Below are 19,391 nucleotides of genomic sequence, written 5' to 3' on the forward strand. Positions count from 1 at the left end.
ACACAGTCTGGAACCCCACAGTTCCCACGTGGACGGCACACAGTCTGGAACCCCATCATTCACAGGGCTCCTGGACACTGGGACTGGCCCACAGGGCCCTCCACAGGTGAAAAATTAAACCAGTTGATGGGCACCTGGATGACAGAACAACTTTCAAACAACCACAATGAAGGAAGCCAGCATAAAGGAATTACATACTGCAGGGCAGGGTTCCATGTTGTAGAAAACAAACTTTCCAGAAAGGGCAAAATCATGGAGACAGGAAGCAGATCTGCAGTTGCCTGGCCAGATTTAGGAGCAGAGATTAATTGAAAATGGCCCAAGAGAACCTTTTACTGCTTTGTTGTTTGGGGACAGGTGTCCCTGCCAAGCCCAGGCTGGCCTCACACATGTGATCCTCGTGCCTCTGCCTCCTGAGCGCTGGGGTTACAGGTGTACAGCACCATGTGTGGCTCCTATCACTCTCTGTCTGAGTGCTGGAGATGGTGCCAAACCAAAGTACCTGAAGTACAAAGGTACATGAAAGTTCACAGCCCTGGACACTTAATATGGTTACAGTAAATCTCATTACAAGTTTTTTTTGGGTTTTTTGTTCCTCAGAGAGGCTCTGGTTCCATCGACAGTAGTAGGAGAGTGAGCTACAACTGATCCAATGAAACACAGTGGTTTGCTTTTGCTGGAAAAGTGTCCATATGCTGGGACACACTGTGTTGCTCTTCTCCACCACTAGGGGGAGGTGTCAGCCATTATTTATGTGATAGGAGCTGGGCTCTGGGACTAGCGTTGGCCCAGGCGGATGGGGGAACTGAGGAGAGGGCGGATTTGGGCTCATTTCTGTGTTCAAAACCCTAATCTCCCACTGATGAAGGCTTTCTGACTTCATGGGCACCAGGAAAACCTGCTTCTAAATTCCTTCCCCATGGAGCTCCCAGCCCCGTGGAGCCCCCCCAGTATTGGTTCAGGGCCCCACGACCAACCCACCTTTCTCTGCCAGGCATCTCCCATTCACTGGGGCTGCCTTCACACTGCCTGGGCCCTGGTGGGGCCCAGATGCTGTGGTGGCCATGCTTACTGGGGAATCTAGGTGTCCAAGTGGGTGCCAGCCTGGCTTCTCAGGTGACTGGCCAACACAGACACAGTTTCCTGATCTCACACGTACCCATCCTGTTTGTCTTCATCAGATGACTCATGGGTTCAACCGACATGATCCTAAGGACCCAGATTATCCAGAAAGACAGAGAGAAACAGAGAGAGGGGAGGGGCAGAGCTGTCACAGTGGTTGTCCCCTGCGTGGGCCCACAAAGGACCCTGTCATTTGCACTCAGATTTCCTTGGTTTCCAGAGCTCTGGTTTATGACTGTCTTGTCTCAGGTGGAGAAGAAACCCAGATGTGGAGGTGCAGCCTAGCGTCCTTCCTTCTCAGTGTGTGCTTGGGGTGAGACAGGTTCTTGGGAACAGCAAGACACAGGTAACACGCCATTCTGCATCCCTCCCAGCTCTGCCATAGTAGCTGTGCTTCAGCACCGACTTCTAGACCTCCCCGGCTGGAGCAGTACCTTGGCGATGGGAGAATATGAAAAGCAGCAAGGGACGACAAGTTCAGGGAAATGAAGAGCGTGCCTCCTTCCTTGTCAGGGATGCGAAACACTTTCCATTTCTCTAGGATGTGGATACCACTTACTTCCCACGCTGCCCCAAAGGACAATTCGGGTAATGATTTGGTTACGGCACTGGACCTTCTGAGAACAGTGTCTGCCCAAATTGAATTGCTTTCTTGTTTTAAATGCATGCTTGTGGAATAGCTTCTCCATCTTGTGTTAGCAGCAAATTGACAGATAGGTAAAGTTTGTGTCCTGCACCCAGCTTCGCACCGTGAACGAATTGGAAGTAAATGAGGAAGGAGGTGGGTTTTCCCGGAGTGAAAGGGCACAGAGTGATTGCTCTGCGCCTGGAGTCTGCAGAGCTGTTAGTGCGTGTCCTCAGGGAGGGAGCAGAATTTGCTCAGCTACCATCAGAGATGAGCTGCGACTCCCTGGGTTAAGTGGCCTGCTGCTGCATGTCAGCTTGCCTCCCTTGGCAACTGCCAAGGCAGGAGGGCAGAGGGAGGAAGGAAGAGGAAGGGGGTGGTTTTTAACCCTCCATTGCCCATGTTCTCATGGCTGGCAGGTCCACACCTGGACCCAGATACCGGCTTTCTAGCAAGATGTTCTGTTGTGTCTCTAGGTGCCCCAAGGAGGACCGTGGAGACCCTTGCAAGAGTCTCATGAGTCTAGAAGTTCAGTGGTAGAGCTCCTGCCTAGCAGGTGACAGGCCCTGAGCTCATACTCCAGTGTCACCAAAAGAAGAGGGTAGTACATCAAAGCCTTCACTATTGCCCTTGGTCAGGAGGTGGCAGGGATCACTCAGAAAGGACCCCAAAACTGCAGAAAGCATCCTGTCACTTGAAACTCAACCAAGGCATTCAGATCTACCAGGTTGAGCAGTACAGGCTGTGGCCAATCAAAACGGAGCAGAGAGTAAGACTGACCAACCAGAAAGGAAGGGGTGGCCCAGCAGACCCTCAGAGCTGGCTGTGGCTCTCTGTCCATTGGACAGATGGGCAATGTCAAAGTGCCTTCACTGTCCACGCCTCCTCTAATGTCTGACTGCTGCTCGCTACACAGAAGTGACAGTTCAGTCCTTGGGACCTTGCCCTTCACAGTTTACACAAAACTAGATCCCCTTTGTCAACTACAACCAGGGGCCTTCCATGCTGTCCCTGGTCCTGACACCACAGGAGACCCTGGCTTGCAGCCTCCAGGCCGAGCCAGGCCCCACCTCTTTGCCAAGATGGCACCGGGGATGACAGCTTCTACAATGTCTTGCATTCCTGGGAAGCAAGTTTCTCTCCCAAGACCATCTTCCAAGACCACCAAAACTGGTATTCCCTTCCCCTCGATGCCTGTGAAACTTGAACTCAATTGACTTGCACACATTTCTCTTCTTCAGCCTCAGCCATGTGTTACAGAGCAGGGAGGAGGAGCAGTGGCGGCTCCAGGGTCTGGGGCAGAAGAGCAAGCAGGAGAGAGGCAAGGTCATCCCCATCTGGTGTGGAGGTCCTGCCCAGAGGCAACGGGTAGGGAAGGAGATGCGCCCCATGAGTGGTGGGACCAGTGAATGACTCGGCAGGGCATGGGGTATGTTCCAGAAGGAACAACATATGTAAAGTAATGAAGCCATAAGGAAATGGGGAAGGAAGGAGAGGACCCAGAGCCTTGGCTGAGCAGATCAGGAAAATGCTCCCTGTTAGAATTTGAACCGACTTGCCAATCTGCTGTGTGTAACAGTCTCTCGGAACCTGACCCAGGCCTGCTGGTGCACAGCGAGAAATGCACCCTGGCCCTGCCCTGCAAAGGAGGTCTTGCTGGCTGAGGGTGACCAGGAACCTGAGCAGAGCTAAGATGTCGCACATTCAGCCACCTTCTGTCCCCCTGTGTGAGAAGGGTGACGGATCCATCCCAGCCATCCCTGCTCAGAGCAGGGAGGGATGCAGGGTGTGGCCCAGGGGCTTGCTGGAAAGGCCAGCGCAGGGGTGAAGGGCTGGACATGGAGATACTCACGTGTGGCACGGAGTCTGCAGACGTCCACGGTGATGTCCACAGTGGGCATGGCCAGGATCTGGGCGTGCCCACAAGCAACACTCACAGAAGGCAGCACATGAGGCCACTGCATGCCAGGAAGAGAGAGAGCTCCAAAGAGGGCAGCGGGGCTGGCACCAAGGGGTCAGCACCAGCCTCTTCCATCCCTGCCCTGGACGGAGACCTCAAGGGCCCCAGTGGCTGTGTGAAATGACTCTGGAGATGAGATACGAAGGGCAGAGTGCTGGGGCCACTTGACAAGGAAGCTCGCAGATTCACAGAATCATCCTAACTTCAGTTCAGAGGAGCTAAAGAAGCAGCCTGTGGCCTGGGGAGTGTGTGGGGCTGCGGGCTGGTGGGAAGGACCCACTCCCACAGCACGCGGCTGTGTGTGCCGGCTATGGATGCACAGGGCTTCTCTCAGCACCAGCTCGGGGCTCATCCACAAGGGAGTGACCCAACCCCAGGACACTAGCGGAGCTAGGACTCAGTTTCCCCCTGGTGGCAAGACAGACCCTTTCTGCTGAACCACAGCGGAAGTCCTTTGGCAAGGACGGAAACCTCGTTTCCTAGTTTTACATTCACACGGGCACATGGACTCTTCGGTGGTGTTGCACTGAATCCATAGATTGCCCTTGGTGGAGACATTCTCACAGTGTGAATTGTGCAACGCCACCCTGACTGTCCCCGCGAATGGGACCTTCTGGGAGCCAGAGTGGTCATGGGAGTTGTCAGTGTCCTGTGAGGCCCTTGGCACGAGCTCTGGCCAGTGTCTACCAGCCTGTGGAGAGGCAAGCACAGGTGCAGAGACACAAGGGAGGGGGAGCAGGGGTGCAGAGACCCAGGGAAGGCTCTGTGGCCACAGAGTGAGGCTGTAAATGACCAGCCCCGTTCTCATCCAGAAGAGCTGTACTCCACTATTCATGCCTCTGCATCCCATTTCCCCCTGCAGGGACTCCCCCAGCATCATTCCCTCCCCTCCCCCCTCCCCAGCCCAGGGACAGGTGCTCCAGGCCCCCTCAAGTCACCTCCCTGCCTTTCACACCCCTGGGTCTTTTCAACACTCCAGAAGCCATTCTGCACTCTTCACGTATTAAAAAAGTTAAAAATACAAGTTCTGAAATGACTAAAGCAATATACATTTATGGGGAATGGGAATCAAAAGACAAAAATGTCTTTTCTCAAAAACCTTGGGCTTTTTCAAATTTGAAACGATGGTGATTTAAAGTACCCTGTGCTATTGGTTTTTTTGTTTTGTTTTGTTTTTTGTTTTTGTTGTTGTTATTGTTGTTTTTGGCAAAACAGAATAATTCTCTGATATATATGGGAGGGGTAGGGGGAAGGAGCCAAGGAAGATGGAAGAGGAAGAGTGAGGAGACATTTCTAACACAGAGCTTGCAGGCCACGTATAGGCCTCTGTGCATTCTGCAGGGTCCTGAGGTAATGCTGATGAGATCTGCTGACCCCTGCTGAGGCCCAAGGCTGGTTGAGAGCTGCCCCTTGGGCTCCCAGACAGAAGAACCACTCAGCAGTCACTTGCCCAGAGGGCAAAAGCCATGGGGAGGGGGTGGCCTGCTGCCCCTTGGGGCAAACAGGGTGGGGGGCAGCCTGCAGCCCCTGGGAGCATGGTTTAGGGGACACGTGGGACAGGGGAAGCTCTGCTTCCTGCACCCCTGTACAATACACAGTCCTCCCTGTCCATCTGGGGTCCAGGAAGATTCCAGGAAACATATCATCTCTTACACTGAGAGTGGTGGTGTGTGCCACAGACACTCAAAAACATCAGTCTACACACTTTCCACATCAATCTCACTCATACACACATGAACACATACATACACAGAGGCACACTCACGCACGTATCTAATTCATCAGACTTTGAACCTTGATCTTGATTCTCGTGCCTCCAAAAGTGTAAGATACTGTTGATAAATACACACAGTTCTGGGACTGGATTGGACAGATACCTAAATTAGATGGCTATAGTTCTGGAAAAATGTAACTGTGCTTTCCCTTTGCAAACCAGGGGAAGGAGGAGTCTTGAGACATGAGATCAGGGTCATAGGAAAGTAAACAATGAAATCCAGGGGAAAATCCAGTATCACAGGCGTGCAATGCAAGTAAGGATGCACAGAAACCATGGGCTAGGACAGCAAACTTCCCACAGAGTCTGAGCCTGTGCGTTCTGGAAGCCAAAATTTCCTTCTACCATTTGTTACTTCAATGGCTATCTGTTCTCTGAAATTGCTGTGGCTAGCAAAACATCTCTGAGGTCTAACCAGCTTGATCCTGGTGCTCTGCAGGTTGGGGGGTGGGGAGTTAGGATGGGATGGATCTGTGTGTATGTGTGTGTGTGTGTGTGTGTGTGTGTGTGTGTGTGTGTGTGTGTTCATGCACACATGTGAAACTGTAATGACCATTAGGAAACGAATGCCGTGCTCTAGTGAAGCCATTAGCCCAGATGCATTCTGAGGGAGAAAATGTTGACTGGACGGTGAGCGCATTGCCATAATGAATCTAAGGTGGACTTGGGGAGTCTGTGATGCCCTGGGCACCTTTGACCATGATGGCCAGATCTGTCCATCTGCAGAACCCACCCCCAGCTCCCTCCAGGTGAGATGGGCAGCAACTCCCCCTACCCCCCAAGACAAAGGCTACCGCACAGTCCTTGTAAAGGACGGCCCCCTTGCTCGCTGGCCCTCCAGGAGCCCCTCCACAGTGCACCTGGGGCACAGTGGGATGGGGGGCCCCCAGTCACTCACGTCTGCCTCTCTGGCAGGACACGGAGCTCCTGAACACGGCCATCCTCACAGGGAAGACGGTGGCCGTGCCCGTCAGAGTGGTCTCTGTGGAGGAGAACAGCACTGTGAGGGATATCTCCGAGCTAGTGGAGTGCGAGTCCACGGATGAAGACGTCATCAAGGTGAGTGGCTCCCGGGCCGCGTGGACCTGGCGCGGGCCTCGCTCGGCACACCAGGCACCAGGATAGCCAAAGGTCCTCTCTCAGAAAGATGCGACCATCAAACACATTGCTCTTAACCGTACGCCATGCACAGTGGGTCTCTGCAGTCTCTTGTGAGCTGAACTCTCAGAAGCAGAGTCAGAGGACAGAGATGGAGGCCGGTGACATGGGAGGTGTGGGCGCCAGGATGGTAGGCCCGGCTGAGTGGGAGACTCCTGGGAGAGTTCTGTAGGACTGACCAGCTTTCTCAAGGAGAGACATCTTGGAGCCTATGGTGACCAAGAGAGAAACAAAACTCGGGAGCAAATCTCATCAAGTTATATGCAGAACAGACTTTAGCTCCTTATGAATGATTTTGATATGCAGCCCATTACTAATATTTCCAGGAATAGAATCAGTACCTTGGGGAAATAAACGCATTCAGACTGGAAATTGCCTCGTGGAATGAGTGGGGAGGTGACGCGCTTGGCTCCCGGCAGAGCCTGGGCTCCTGGCAGAGGCTGTGCAGTGGGCGGGCGGGGCCTGGGAGGCACAGCCCCGGGCCCAAGCTCGGTGGTGGCTCTGGTCTGGCTATGAGAGGGACACTTGTACAACTGGCTGGGTATGAACAGGCAGAGAGCAGGGTGTGTGTGTGTGTGTGTGTGTGTGGTCAGCCATGTTACAAGAGAAGTATGGGTCTGGGAGCAGCCTGTGTCTTTTGTGGGGGGTATGCCCTGGACTCCCGTGCTTCTACTGAACTCAGATGCAGCGGGCATGCCGCCTCCCAGTAACAAAAAACTAGGAACTGAATCGTTGGATGCGACAAGTTTGAGGTGCCAATTAGAGATCCGCACGGAGGAAATGAATGTGATGCTAGATATGCAGAGACTGGATTTAGGGAGTTCTTGCCACAGAGGGAGATGGCATCTAAAGCACCCTAACAAGGTAACTCCAGCCACATTGTGCAAGCAGACAAAAGGGGCAGCTGAGTGTTTCAAGCAGCGGGTCTCACAGAGTCACCTGGGCCAGCGGCTTCGGCATCGGAGCAGGAGTTGATGCCAATGCGGAGCTAGTCTCCCTGCGGAGGGCGAAGCTTAGAGGACCCCACAGGATGCCTGTCCGCAGCCCTCTCTACTCCTCAGGGTTGCCTGAGGTCCAGAGGAAAACTCCCAGAACGTCACCAGCTGATGGGAAACCACCCTGGGAGCCAGAGTCTCCCGGGAAACCAACCTCCACCTCCTCCCAGGAGCAGGTGATGTCATCAAGCCTGGGAAACGACCCTGAGCAACCCCCTGAGCCTCCCTGACCAGCTCAGGAGGGGTGGGGGGCCCAGGGCCATGTGATCAGCAATGCTGTCTGCCTGCCCGGCTTACACGCAGCAGCCAACAGCCCAGCCACACTGCAGAATGGAGAACATGCCAAGAAATGAAGCCCGGGCACTGAAAGATTCCTGCAGAGTTTGGGCTCCTTCTTGCCCAGCAGTCTGCTGGTTCTGTGGAGCCCTCGTTCCCACCACTGGCTGTTTAGGACATGATGGATGCGCCGCAAGGCTTCCCTGGGCATTTATGACCCCGTCTGGTCCAGAATGGCCCGGACCACGGCGCCATCATCACGCCCAGCCACTTCACGCCTCTGGCGTTCCTCTCAATTATTTATATATTCTGGAGAGGCCGTGTCCCCGCCCACCCACACGAGGAAAGGTAATAAATGAGGAAAGTCAATGGTCTGTAAATTACAACATTGATTAAAGAAGTGATTACTGATATAACTCTTGCTCGGCTGTTATGCTAATGCCGTCCCAGATCCGGGACAGTGTGTCCGTTGCTAATGGCAAGTCTGGGACAGGGGCTGAAATTGGCCTCCATCTTTAATCAGCATGGAAACGTTTTCTAAACTACTCTGGCCAGGAGAGTGAGAAGACCGGTCCTCCCCACTGTTCCACACCACCGTCCCTGACAGATGGTGGCAATTCTCCCAGCCCAGCCCTCGCCAGCTGCCCACGCAGGCAGAAGTGTGAGTGGCAGGAGACAACCAGACCCAGAGCAGCCGTGGAGGGTTCTGAGGCCGGGAAAGGAGACAGGTCACAGGAGCTTGCAGCTCAGCACTTGGCCAGGCCCAACGGTCCCCGCCCCCAGGAGCTCTGTCTATCCCTTCTAGGGGACACAATCTAGAAGGACACAGGCGAGAAAAGCAGCAATTCATAGTAGCTGAGCATGCTGTCGCTGTGTGAGTGACTTCATCATGGAAATGCCATTGTGCGTGCAGTTCTCCAGCAAGAAGTCGCTTTTCCTGAATTCCCCAAAGCGTCCATGACCCTGTCATGTCAGGAAGCTCTACCTGAGAACGTGCTAGAAGCTTTCAGATAGATTTACGTGTCCGTTGTTTGAGCTCCCTCTTAGTCTCTCATGGCCTCCTCCCCTGACTGCCAAATCCACGATGATTGTCCTGAAGTAGACATCCTGAAGGAAAGGCACCCCGTATCTTCCCATCCATCCATCCTCCATCAGCCATCTACATTATGTTCCATCTATCTGTTCATCTGCCCATCTATCCATCTGTCTCTCTACCCTGGCCTCTTCACTGTCGCCTTGTCAGCTTGTCCACCACCTCTACTCCTTCACTGAGCCACCCACGCCAAATCCTGCTTCATTAAACCAGTCGCACCAAGCCCTCTCCCGAGGCTTGCACTGGGAGCAACCTGGATTGAGCACATGTGCTGTGCGAGAAAGTAGAACAACCTGTGGACAAGGGGCGGACAGGGTGCCGCCAACCTCCCCTTCTCTCTCTTCAGGTGTCCGACCACTGTAACTATGTCTTCGTCAACGGCAAAGAGATGAAAGGCAAGGTGGACGCCGTGGTGAACTTCACATACCAGTACCTGAGCGCACCCCTGCACATCACTGTGTGGGTGCCCCGGCTGCCCCTGCAGATCCAGGTCTCCGACACTGAGCTCAGCCAGATCAAGGGCTGGCGGGTGCCCATCGTGACCAGCAAGAGGTGAGCTGGGGTGGGGGGTAAGGGAGGCAGAACCATGATGGCGTAGGCTGATTCACCATCCCTGACTGGGAGGGGTTGGTGGAGAAGGCACTCAGAATCCCCTAATCCCGGCAGCAGTCCTGCTAAGACCCAGGCCCTGGGGTCATCCAGCTGAGCTCTCAGGCCATTAAACAGCAGGTCGTGCCAAACCCAAGTTCTTCTACTTGGGTTGCCAAGGGCAGGAGGCTGGGGTCTGCTTCTCCCTGCGTCCCTCGGGGTACCCTGGCGATGAATGCACCTCTCTGTAATTCCATGCCCCCTGCCACCAAGGCCATCCCTGGGGTATGCCAGGATCCCAAGGTCTGCCAGAACCAGAGCCTGCATGCCAAAGATCAAATCAGAGTCAGCCTCAAGAGGAGGAGCAGGCACACTGAGAAGCACAACAGAGCCAGGGGCACTGGAAGGGGCACAGCCTGGTGTGGCTCTGCACGCTGGCCTCAGTTACCCCCATCTGGACGTAGGGGGATTCCCCTTCTGTGCTATGAGAGGAAAACACTTTCTGCACAAAGTTGAGTTTTTATTTATTTTTTTTGTTACTTGTTTTTTTTAATTTTTTTTCAAATTTTTATTATCAAACTGATGTACAGAGAGGTTACAGTTTCATACGTTAGGCATTGGATACATTTCTTGTACTGTTTGTTACCTTGTCCCTCATGCCCCCCTCCCTCCCCCCCTTTCCCTCCCCCCCCCCCCGAGGTGTTCAGTTCACTTACACCAAACAGTTTTGCAAGTATTGCTTTTGTAGTTATTTCTCCTTTTTTACCCTGTGTCTCTCAAATTTGGTATTCCCTTTGAATTTCCTACTTCCAATACCAGTAAACACAGTTAAAGTTGAGTTTTTAAATGATTTGTGTTCATTTTAATTAAAATTTAGCCAGGGAAGGCTAGTGGGGCTACTCTTGGGACAATGTGTGCACACAGGAAATATCCACTCACTCTCTCCTGTGTATGTGTGTGTGTGTGTGTGTGTGTGTGTGTGTGTGTGTGTGTGTGTGCGTGCATGCTGGTGCTACGGCTTGAACTCAGGGCCTTGCACTATTTGCTCAGGGCTGGCACTCTACTTTTTGAGCCACACTCCACTTAGAGTTTTTTGGTGGTTAATGGGAAACAGACTTCCCTGCCCAGGATGGCTTTGAACCGAAATCCTCTGGTCTCAGCCTCTTGAGTAGCTGGGATTACAGGGCTGAGCCCCCATCTCCTGGAAATACATTACTTGTCAATACATATATCAAAGAAAGATACCGGCCCTTTGCCCTGCCCAGCGACAGAACCAGGGCTCATCCGGTGTGGACTGCAGCCCAGCACCATCTCCCTGAGGCTGAGACAGGCACCTGCTGGACTCTTGATTGCCCTCCCTTCCTGTCCTGGTGTGAGAGCCAGCCCCCTGTCCTCCCTCCAGGCCCACTCGGGACAGCGAGGAGGAGGAAGAGGAGGAGGAGCAGCGGGGGCGAGGCTGTGCTCTGCAGTTCCAGCACGCCACCGTGAGGGTTCTCACCCAGTTTGTGTCGGAGGGCGCAGGGCCCTGGGGCCAGCTGAGCTACCTGCTCAGTCCCGACTGGCAGTTGGACATCACACACCTGGTGGCCGACTTCATGAAGCTGGAGGCCCCACACGTGGCCACCCTGCAGGACGGCAGGGTCCTGGTGGGGCGGGAGGTCGGCATGACAACCATACAGGTAGGACACCATTTGTTCACTCAGCGAACTTGGTTCACAATCCTACATCCATGTTCATTCAAAAACAGAAACAAAAACATGTCATCGGGCTCAGGGACAGAGAGCGGAGCAGTGCTCCAGCCTGGATGTGTTGTGCTGGCAGGGGGCTGCGTGGATAACCAAACTCCAGTCTTCCCCACTAAGAAGTAGATTCTGGTGGCACAGACTCAGTATGCACTTGTCTGTGACTGGCCCCAGGGATTGCCCTGTGCTGTTGGTCAGGCTGGACATCGTGCAAGGACACCTCGGTTAAACGGCAGGGGCATTACTTAGTGTTTACATCTGACTTCCAGCAGACAGGACAGAGCGTGTTGGGGAGGGGAGGCAGTCTTATCTCACGGGCAAGTGTCCACGGGACCTCAGCGTCTCACACGGGCCTGTGGCACCTCCATCCCATGCTGTGTACCCAAGGCTATTGGGACCAGGACATATGGACAACGGGAGCTCCAGTTCTGAGTACTCCATGTTGTCCCCCAACCCTGCAGGCTGAGAGGGTCCAGCTCTGCATCCCCCGGGGCCCCCGGCCCTGCGTTCCCCGTGTCTCTTGATCCGATATCCCCCGTGTCTCCTGACCCCACCGTCCCCCACGTCTCCTGACCCTGCAGGTCCTGTCCCCACTGTCCGACTCCATCTTGGCAGAGAAGACGGTGACCGTGTTGGATGACAAAGTGTCGGTGACCGAGTTGGCTGTCCAGCTGGTGGCTGGGCTGTCGGTCACCCTGCACCTGAGCACAGACCGGAGCCAGGCTGTCACCGCCGTGGCCATGGCTGAGGAGCTGCTGCGTGTGCCTAAGCAGGTAGTACCTTCGGGACAGCCATGCCACGAACCTGGCTTACAGGTGCTGAGAGGTGGGGCGTGGTGAGCACAGGGGTGCAGCCCCAGATGGAGACACCCTTCACACACACACCTCTGGCTTCACCCACACCCTCAGGTCACACCTGGGCAAGGCCCCCCTGCAGTCCCTCCTGGGAGGGGGGTGGCCTCCCGCCGACCTGTGCACACCACGAAGGACAAGCCCTGCAGCCACTGAGCATGACAGCCCGCACGTGGCCCACCTGCCTCCCGAGGCCCCGTCCCAAAGAGTTGAAGGCCCGGGAGAGGCCATGCTGCGCTCAGGGGAGGGCAGATCGGCTCCAGCTCATTGCAACTCCTGTTAATCTGGGTTCCCCCAGACCTGCCTCCTGCACCCCTGCTTCCTTTCCTCCAGTCACCTCCATTGGCACACTAGCTCTGTGCTGCTTTCCACCCTGGAGAGCAAGCTGCGGACAGACGAGGTTGGCTCAGCTCCACAGTGTCATCCCAGCACACACAGTAGGGCAACAGAAGCATAGACCAGGGAGTGGAGACTCGGGACAGAGAGGAGGGAAAGTGTCCACCTGTCTGACCATGCCAACATGCAGCTCCGACCTGGTGTAGGGAAAGGCCGGCGAACAGAGCTGGAACACAGGCCCAGGGTGTCTGAGCCACCGTAGGGTGCCGGACACCTGCCCTTCCCTTAGGGAGAATCTGCACCCCACTTTCGAGAACTAAATTAGAATTCACCCAACCCAAGCCACAAATTACTGTAGGGATGCTGGGGTCTAGTGGTGCTGTGTGGATGTGGTGTGGTGATGTTGGGGTCCAATGGCGCCACGTGAATGTGGCATGGCGGTGGCTGCCATCTCAGCGGCTGTGTGGCCCAGGTCCCAGCTCCCGGTTCTGGTGCTGCACGTTGGCTGGCCCTGTGCTCAGGGAACTGTGGGCCCAGTGCTGGTGAGGCCACTTGGGAAAGGGTCTGCTGCCAGTCTGGTTCCTGTGGCTGGCAGTGTCCAGCCCCTGGCTGCATGTGGCCAAGGCTTTTCTACCAGTCATTCTCAGGAAGATTCTCCAAGTCCCCTTCAGTCACGGTGCCATGCCACTGCCCCCCCCCCCCCCTGCACCAGAACAAGGCAGGAAGCCTGTCACCTGGGAAGACCAGGATCCTTCTGGATTGTGCAAGCACACCGGATCATGCAGGCACCGGGGCCCAGCTCCCTGGGACTTGGGCTGCACAACTTTGCAGGCCCATCCCAGAAAATCTGCTGGCCCCAGTGGCCATTGTTACCTGACTGTCCCAGAGCCACATCGGTGGGACCCAGTCAGCACACCACAGGGCATGGAGAGGAGGAAAGCAGGAAGCCATTTGCTGAACACTGGCAGTTCACTGGGGGTGGCTTCAGCCCTGGCCCAGACCACCATCCAACCTCCAGAAGGGGCCATCTGCCTCTATCGGGTGACGGTCACCCAGGGCCAGGCACTGACTGGCAGGGGACATTGGCAGGTGGGGGCCTAATCTTGAAGGGAGAGTTGGGTGCGCACCAGCTGGAGTCCCTGGGAAGGTCTCAGCCATCAGGAGGTAGATGTGAGCTGGAGTAGCGCGGAGCTCCGCCTGGCAGGGAGGAGAGGGTGGGGAAATGTGGTGAATGAAGATGGGTTTTGGGGAGCGGAGGGTGTGCTCCAGTCCCTTGCTCATAGGAATTTCCCTCCCCATCCTGAGTGTGCGAAGGAAAATCCGTGTAAGAGGAAAAGCCTTACACTGCCAGTTTCGGCTCAGCCCTTGGCACATAGGAGCCTGAACAAATCTGAAGGTGGTAGTTTGCGCCCTGCCCTGCACCCCGCACGCACCACAGAAAGCAAAGCCAGCAAATTGGAAGGCGGCATTGCCTTGCATTGCAGCTGGCCAGCAGGTGAGGTGTGCGGAAGGGACCTGTCTGGGTGACTTGGATGGAGAGGTGAGGGAGACAAGGATTCAGTGCAGTGCTTTAATGGGGTGTGGAAGGGCGGCATTTCCACTTTCAGGTACAGCTAGATACAGGTACCAGAACACAAGGCAGGGAGCCCTTCCTGGCTTCCTCGCTTGGCTTGTTTACTGTGGCAAGCAATGCTTTGTCTTCCTGGTAAGAATGATGCTGAAGTTGGTATTAAGGGGCTTTCTCTGGCCTTGACCAGGTCATCAGCCTCCTGGTGTGCTCTTGAGGTGCTCCCCATTGCTTCTTGGGGTGGAGTTGGAGGAGGAGGGCTCCTCAGGACCCGCCCTCTGACTGCCTCTCTCCCTCCAGGAGGCCGTGGTCAGCATGTGGCTTCAGTTCAGCGATGGCTCAGTGACCCCCCTGGACATCTACGACACCAAGGACTTCTCCCTGGCCGCCACCTCGCTAGACACGGCCGTCGTGTCTGTCCCACAGCCCCGCACCCCCGGCTGGCCCACGGTGGTGGCCGAAGGGGAGGGCCAGGGCCCCCTGCTCCGCCTGGATTTGAACATTGCAGAGACCTGCCAGAAATCCAAGCGCAAGAGCGTGCTGGCGGTGGGCGTCGGCCATGTCAGGGTCAAGTTTGGACAGCACGAGGCCGACTCGGGTTCGCCTGGCGATCCTGAGGACCAGGACCTGGAGAACCACGCCAGTGACCGCCGGTCCAAGGGGCTGGAGCCGGAGCGCCTGGGCCCAGACGGACGCCTGCACGGCGGCTCCTCAACGGAGCGGGAAGAGGGGGCCCTGCGAGGGGCCGGCACCACCGCCAAGCCCCCGCCGCCGCCGCCCCCACCGGACAACAAGGTGGTGCGGAGCGGCCGGCTGGATGGGGGGCGGCCATCGGGGGAGGCGCAGCTCCACAACATCCCCATCGACTTCACCAACTTCCCCGCCCACGTGGGGCTGCCCAAGGCGGGGGGCGGCGGGCTGGCGGGGAGCAACCCTGGGCCGGGCGCCCGGGGCCCCAGCGACCTGGAGATCGGCATGTACGCGCTGCTGGGCGTCTTCTGCCTGGCCATCCTGGTGTTCCTCATCAACTGCGCCACCTTCGCGCTCAAGTACAGGCACAAGCAGGCGCCGCCCGAGGGCCGGGCCTCGGTGACGCACTCGCACGACTGGGTGTGGCTGGGCAACGAGGCGGAGCTCCTGGAGAACGCGGGCGCGGGGCCGCCCCGCCCGGAAGAGCGCACCACCGTCCTGGACCGAGGGCTGGGCGGCGGCTGCTGCGAGGAGAGGGACCAGCTGCTTCTCAACGGCGGCGCCCAGGCGCCCGCGCAGGCCCAGGGGCAGCGGCCGGGCGGCCCCGGGCCGACGCTGGGCAAGGAGCCCAGGCCGGAGCCGCTGCACTCGCCCACCGCCAGGCGGAAGAAGGTGAAGTTCGCCACCTTCTCCACCGTCCCACCCGAGGAGGGCGGCTCCCCGGCGAACCCCATCCTCGGAGGCAGTGAGGACATCAAGTGGGTGTGCCAAGACCTGGACGTGGCTGCCCACAAGGAGCTCAGAAACTACCTGGGGAAATAAATCCTAAGACTGGGCCCTGGGCGGCAGAGGTCCCCCTGATGTCCCCTGCGCCCTCCCGCAGAATTCCGGCGTGAGCCCGGGCAGGGGGGCCTGGGCGGGGAAGGGCCCCGGCACGGCACGCACGGGAGAGGCCAGCTGGAGGCTGGAAGCCGGGAAGGGACACTTGCATACCGAGCAACGCCTGCCTTTGTAGCCAGCCGTGGATGAGGGTGGAGTTTTGGAACCCGGGTCCTGTGACACCAGGAGGGGCCAGAGGGGCAGATGGAACTGTAGCACACAGACACAGGAAGCTTATTTTATCAGTTGGAATACAACACAGACAAACTACCAAAAATTATTTGTTAAAAACATTCAAAAAGACAAATAAAAACAAATAACCTGTTTATATTTCTAATAAAAAAAGCAAAATATAAAAATAGGGCCTGCTAAGAGACATTTTCCGTTTGAACTCTCTGTCCAGCTTTCTGGAGTCAGCCTGGGCAGGGGAGAGATTTTTGCTTGTTTTGACACAGGGTCTTACTGTATAGCTCGAGCTAGCCTGGAACTTCAGGGATTATAGACAGGAGCTACCACACCCAGTCGGAAGAGTCATTGCTGAATATCGGTTACCTCCTCCTAACGGAGAATCAAGGATATTTACATTTTGATTGAATAATCACATCTCTTTTCCTTGTGTGTGTGTGTGTGTGTGTCCGTCTTCAGCTTCCATTTGACTAATATCTAATGCTTATTGCTTAGAATCAAGTGGCATATTTTTCTTAAATGAAATATAAATTATATTCCTATTCTTCAGATGATGTTTTGTTTTAGAAGTAATGTCAGCCAACCCATTATTTAAACTATGACTTTATAGCTTATCTGTGTCCCCCAGCATGGATGGTATTTGCTGGGTTTTTTTGTTTGTTGTTGTTTGGGTTTTTAGGGTTTTTTTTTTTTTTTTTGCAATTACAGGAAATTTCCATGGGCTTCTGTGAGAGGTGGGGGCTGAGAGACCCCCACACCGCACTGCAGGGTCAGGGCCAGAGGCTGCCCGAAGCGGACCGTGCAGGGTCTCAACTCCTGTGTGAGGAGAACTCAGTCAGATCCGAGAGGCAGTGGCCAGGAGTGACCAGGGCAGCCTGGCCTGGGGACTGGACCACAAGACAGAACTGGGGTGGGGTTCTGCCTGCTTCCAACTCACTTGGGTGGGCAGGGTATACGAGCTGGAACTCAAAAGATACAAATCTACGTTAGATTGTCGTCGGCTGTGGTTTTGAACAGCAAAACGGTGTGGAAACACACTAACAACTCCTTCAGCCCAAGTTGCATGCTGGTGTATGCGTGCGTCGGGCTGGTAACAGGAAGTGCCCCCCCCCATGGATGGGGGCGAGGACAAGCCCTGCTTTGTGCTCCCCCAGGACTGGGGAGGAAGGCCTGCAGTGGCACTACAGGTGCTCCCCAGGGCCGGGGTGCTCACAAACACACATCAGTAGATAGAAAGGGGTCCTTGGAGGCTCAGAACCCTAGTTTGGATCTACAAAATAATCCATTTGCAGCTCATGTTATAGATGGGAAAAAGATATTTATGGATACCTGCGATGCCAAGTGTAATTAAAATGCTTCCAGTGGCTTACAAGTGCCGTGTGTGTGGGATGTTTCTTAGTTCACTCATCCTGGAGGTCCAGTGGCTGGAGTGATGGGGAGCTGGCTCTCCCTTCTGGACGCACCATGTGGTACCCAGCCGCGTCCCATCAGACCCTTGCCTGCAGCCCCATGAGCGCATAATCAGGACTTGAGCGCAGCTGCTGGCCCAGCCGCCATGCCCTGACACAGCAGGGTCCAGGTGAGACTCCAGAACCACCCCTTCCAGTGCCAGGGGACACGGTGCTGCCTGCCCTGGCCCACGCCTCAAGATCCACTCACTGACAGCAAAGGAGAATGTCCTCAGCCGTGCCAAAACAGGCTGGGTCTCACGTGAGAAGTGCTGCTTTTACTCTCATGGTGCTTGTGCATTGTTTGTTCAAGGCTGGGTACGCAGGTTGTGGCTAGGAACTGGTTTAAGGTGGAAAGCATTCTTATAACTGTTCTAGTGGCACACCAGCCATGCACATCATTGCCCCATGCCCAGCGTCCAGTTTGGGGGACTCCAGTCTGTGGGCCACTTCCTAGCCCGTCCCCCTCCAGCTATCTCCCAGATAAACCTGTAGTCCAGACATCAGACAAATCTCACACACCCAGACACCTGCCTAACCTGTGTTCCTCTTTCACTCTTACTTTCCTTCGTGTGTCACTCTAGTCCCAGATTCCAGGAGAAACAGGATGGAGGATGCAAGTCTTTGTGAGACAAGCAATGGAAGATCCTTTAGCCCTGGGGAGCCTCTCCAGACAGAGAGGGCATAAGCAGGAGCACAAAGGAGAACCGAAGCTGTTCCCCTGAGCTGGGTTAATCATCTCACTGGAACCAGAGTGTAATGGCCCCCCATGCCCCCCCACCGCAAGCCAGGACCGTAATGACTTCTCCAGAACCATCCTGCAAAACAAGAGCCGAGCTAATGATCAGCTCCACGGAACCACCCCTTCTGTCCGCTATGTGCCCCTTCCAGCTGTGTAAACCCTCAACCCTGGCCTTCGTTCCCCTTTCCTGTAATACCTCACACTTCCTCTCAGCCGCACAAAAATAGACGTGCGCCTCCGAGCCTCTTTTCTCTGTTCCTTCTGCCGCTCCATCTTCTCTTGGATTGGCACAGGAGCACAGGTGGCAGAGCCAAGACTCTCAGAACTTCCGGAGTGGGGAACCTTTTGCCCTAAACTCTGGCGTTGGTATGGGCCAGGTCTGTCCAGTAATGGCCACCCCAACAGGGTCTGGAGCTGTCAGTGTCTTCATTCAGAGATGCCCTCAATGAGGGGTGCACGGTTCCAGCAGGCCCTGCATTCTTCAAGGACAGGGGGCTGTGCTTGTTCTGGGGCCTCTTGGATCACCTGTCCTCTATACTTGTGAACCCAGTGCCGGCTACAGGAGTGGAGCACAGGCCCTCTGTTATAGCCCGCAGGTCGCCAGTGCCCAGGAGAAAGGTAACATGCATGGCCTTTGCCAGAGTACACTCTCTAGAGACCAGATGAAAACGTACAAGTGAGCAGAATCCATTTTAATAACATTTCACTAAGTCTGATTGACCTAAATCTGCCCTCCTTTCGGTGTGGAATCAATACCTAAGCTTTAGTCATAGGACACCGCATTTTTGCATGAAGGCCTTGAAATGCCAAGGGTACATCTCAAGTAGCCACAGTGGTAGAGCACCAGCACCACAGTGCAGTGTCCACGGGGAAGCATCCCTGTGCCCCGTCTCCCTGCCCTCCACAGAGAACCAGAGGCCACGTTTTACCACAGAGACCCCCAGAGGGCAGACATGCACGGACTCCAGAATGAGGCCACAAGTGCACAGACTGCCCTGCACTGAGGACCGACCAAGAGATGACGTCCGACACACAGGCACGGTTCCTCAGGTAAGGACAGACTCTGAGGATGAAATATAGCTTTTCTGAGGCTTGTGCCATGTGAAAGGAGGAAGGTGGGAAGGACAGGAGGACCTGCTTCATGAGGACCTCATGCGGCCTTCCTGAGCCTGTGTGCCAGCTGTACCCAGCATTGGTCCACCTGCCTGCTGTCATAGCTGGGCTGGAAGGAGACCTGGCCACGGAAACCTTTCTCTTCTGGACCACCTTGGAGGAGGCGAGCAGTGGCTACTTCTCATCCATCATCTGTGCCTCCTTTTCCTGAACTTTCACCTCTTAGGGCTGGCACCAGCTGAAAGC

The 19,391-nt window shown here is 55.5% G+C and overlaps 2 protein-coding genes across 2 annotated transcripts in view; one reads left to right on the forward strand and one right to left on the reverse strand.

The window, feature by feature from the left end:
* Positions 1 to 16,265, forward strand: part of Tmem132c (transmembrane protein 132C) — a 175,670-nt gene extending 159,405 nt beyond the window's left edge. Inside the window, exons 5-9 of the mRNA XM_048343136.1 lie at positions 6,397 to 6,540; positions 9,350 to 9,555; positions 10,994 to 11,270; positions 11,915 to 12,106; positions 14,388 to 16,265. Of these exons, the coding sequence (XP_048199093.1) occupies positions 6,397 to 6,540; positions 9,350 to 9,555; positions 10,994 to 11,270; positions 11,915 to 12,106; positions 14,388 to 15,599 (2,031 nt within the window). The 3' untranslated portion in view covers positions 15,600 to 16,265. The remainder of the gene's footprint in view (positions 1 to 6,396; positions 6,541 to 9,349; positions 9,556 to 10,993; positions 11,271 to 11,914; positions 12,107 to 14,387) is intronic.
* Slc15a4 (solute carrier family 15 member 4) overlaps positions 11,783 to 19,391 on the reverse strand; it is a 31,765-nt gene continuing 24,156 nt past the window's right edge. Inside the window, exons 8-9 of the mRNA XM_048343139.1 lie at positions 12,028 to 12,034; positions 11,783 to 11,795 (exon numbers count right to left, since the gene is read on the reverse strand). The gene's annotated coding sequence lies outside the window, so the exon portion shown is untranslated. The remainder of the gene's footprint in view (positions 11,796 to 12,027; positions 12,035 to 19,391) is intronic.

Source organism: Perognathus longimembris, chromosome 3, assembly GCF_023159225.1.
Source record: "Perognathus longimembris pacificus isolate PPM17 chromosome 3, ASM2315922v1, whole genome shotgun sequence".
Taxonomy (NCBI): domain Eukaryota; kingdom Metazoa; phylum Chordata; class Mammalia; order Rodentia; family Heteromyidae; genus Perognathus; species Perognathus longimembris.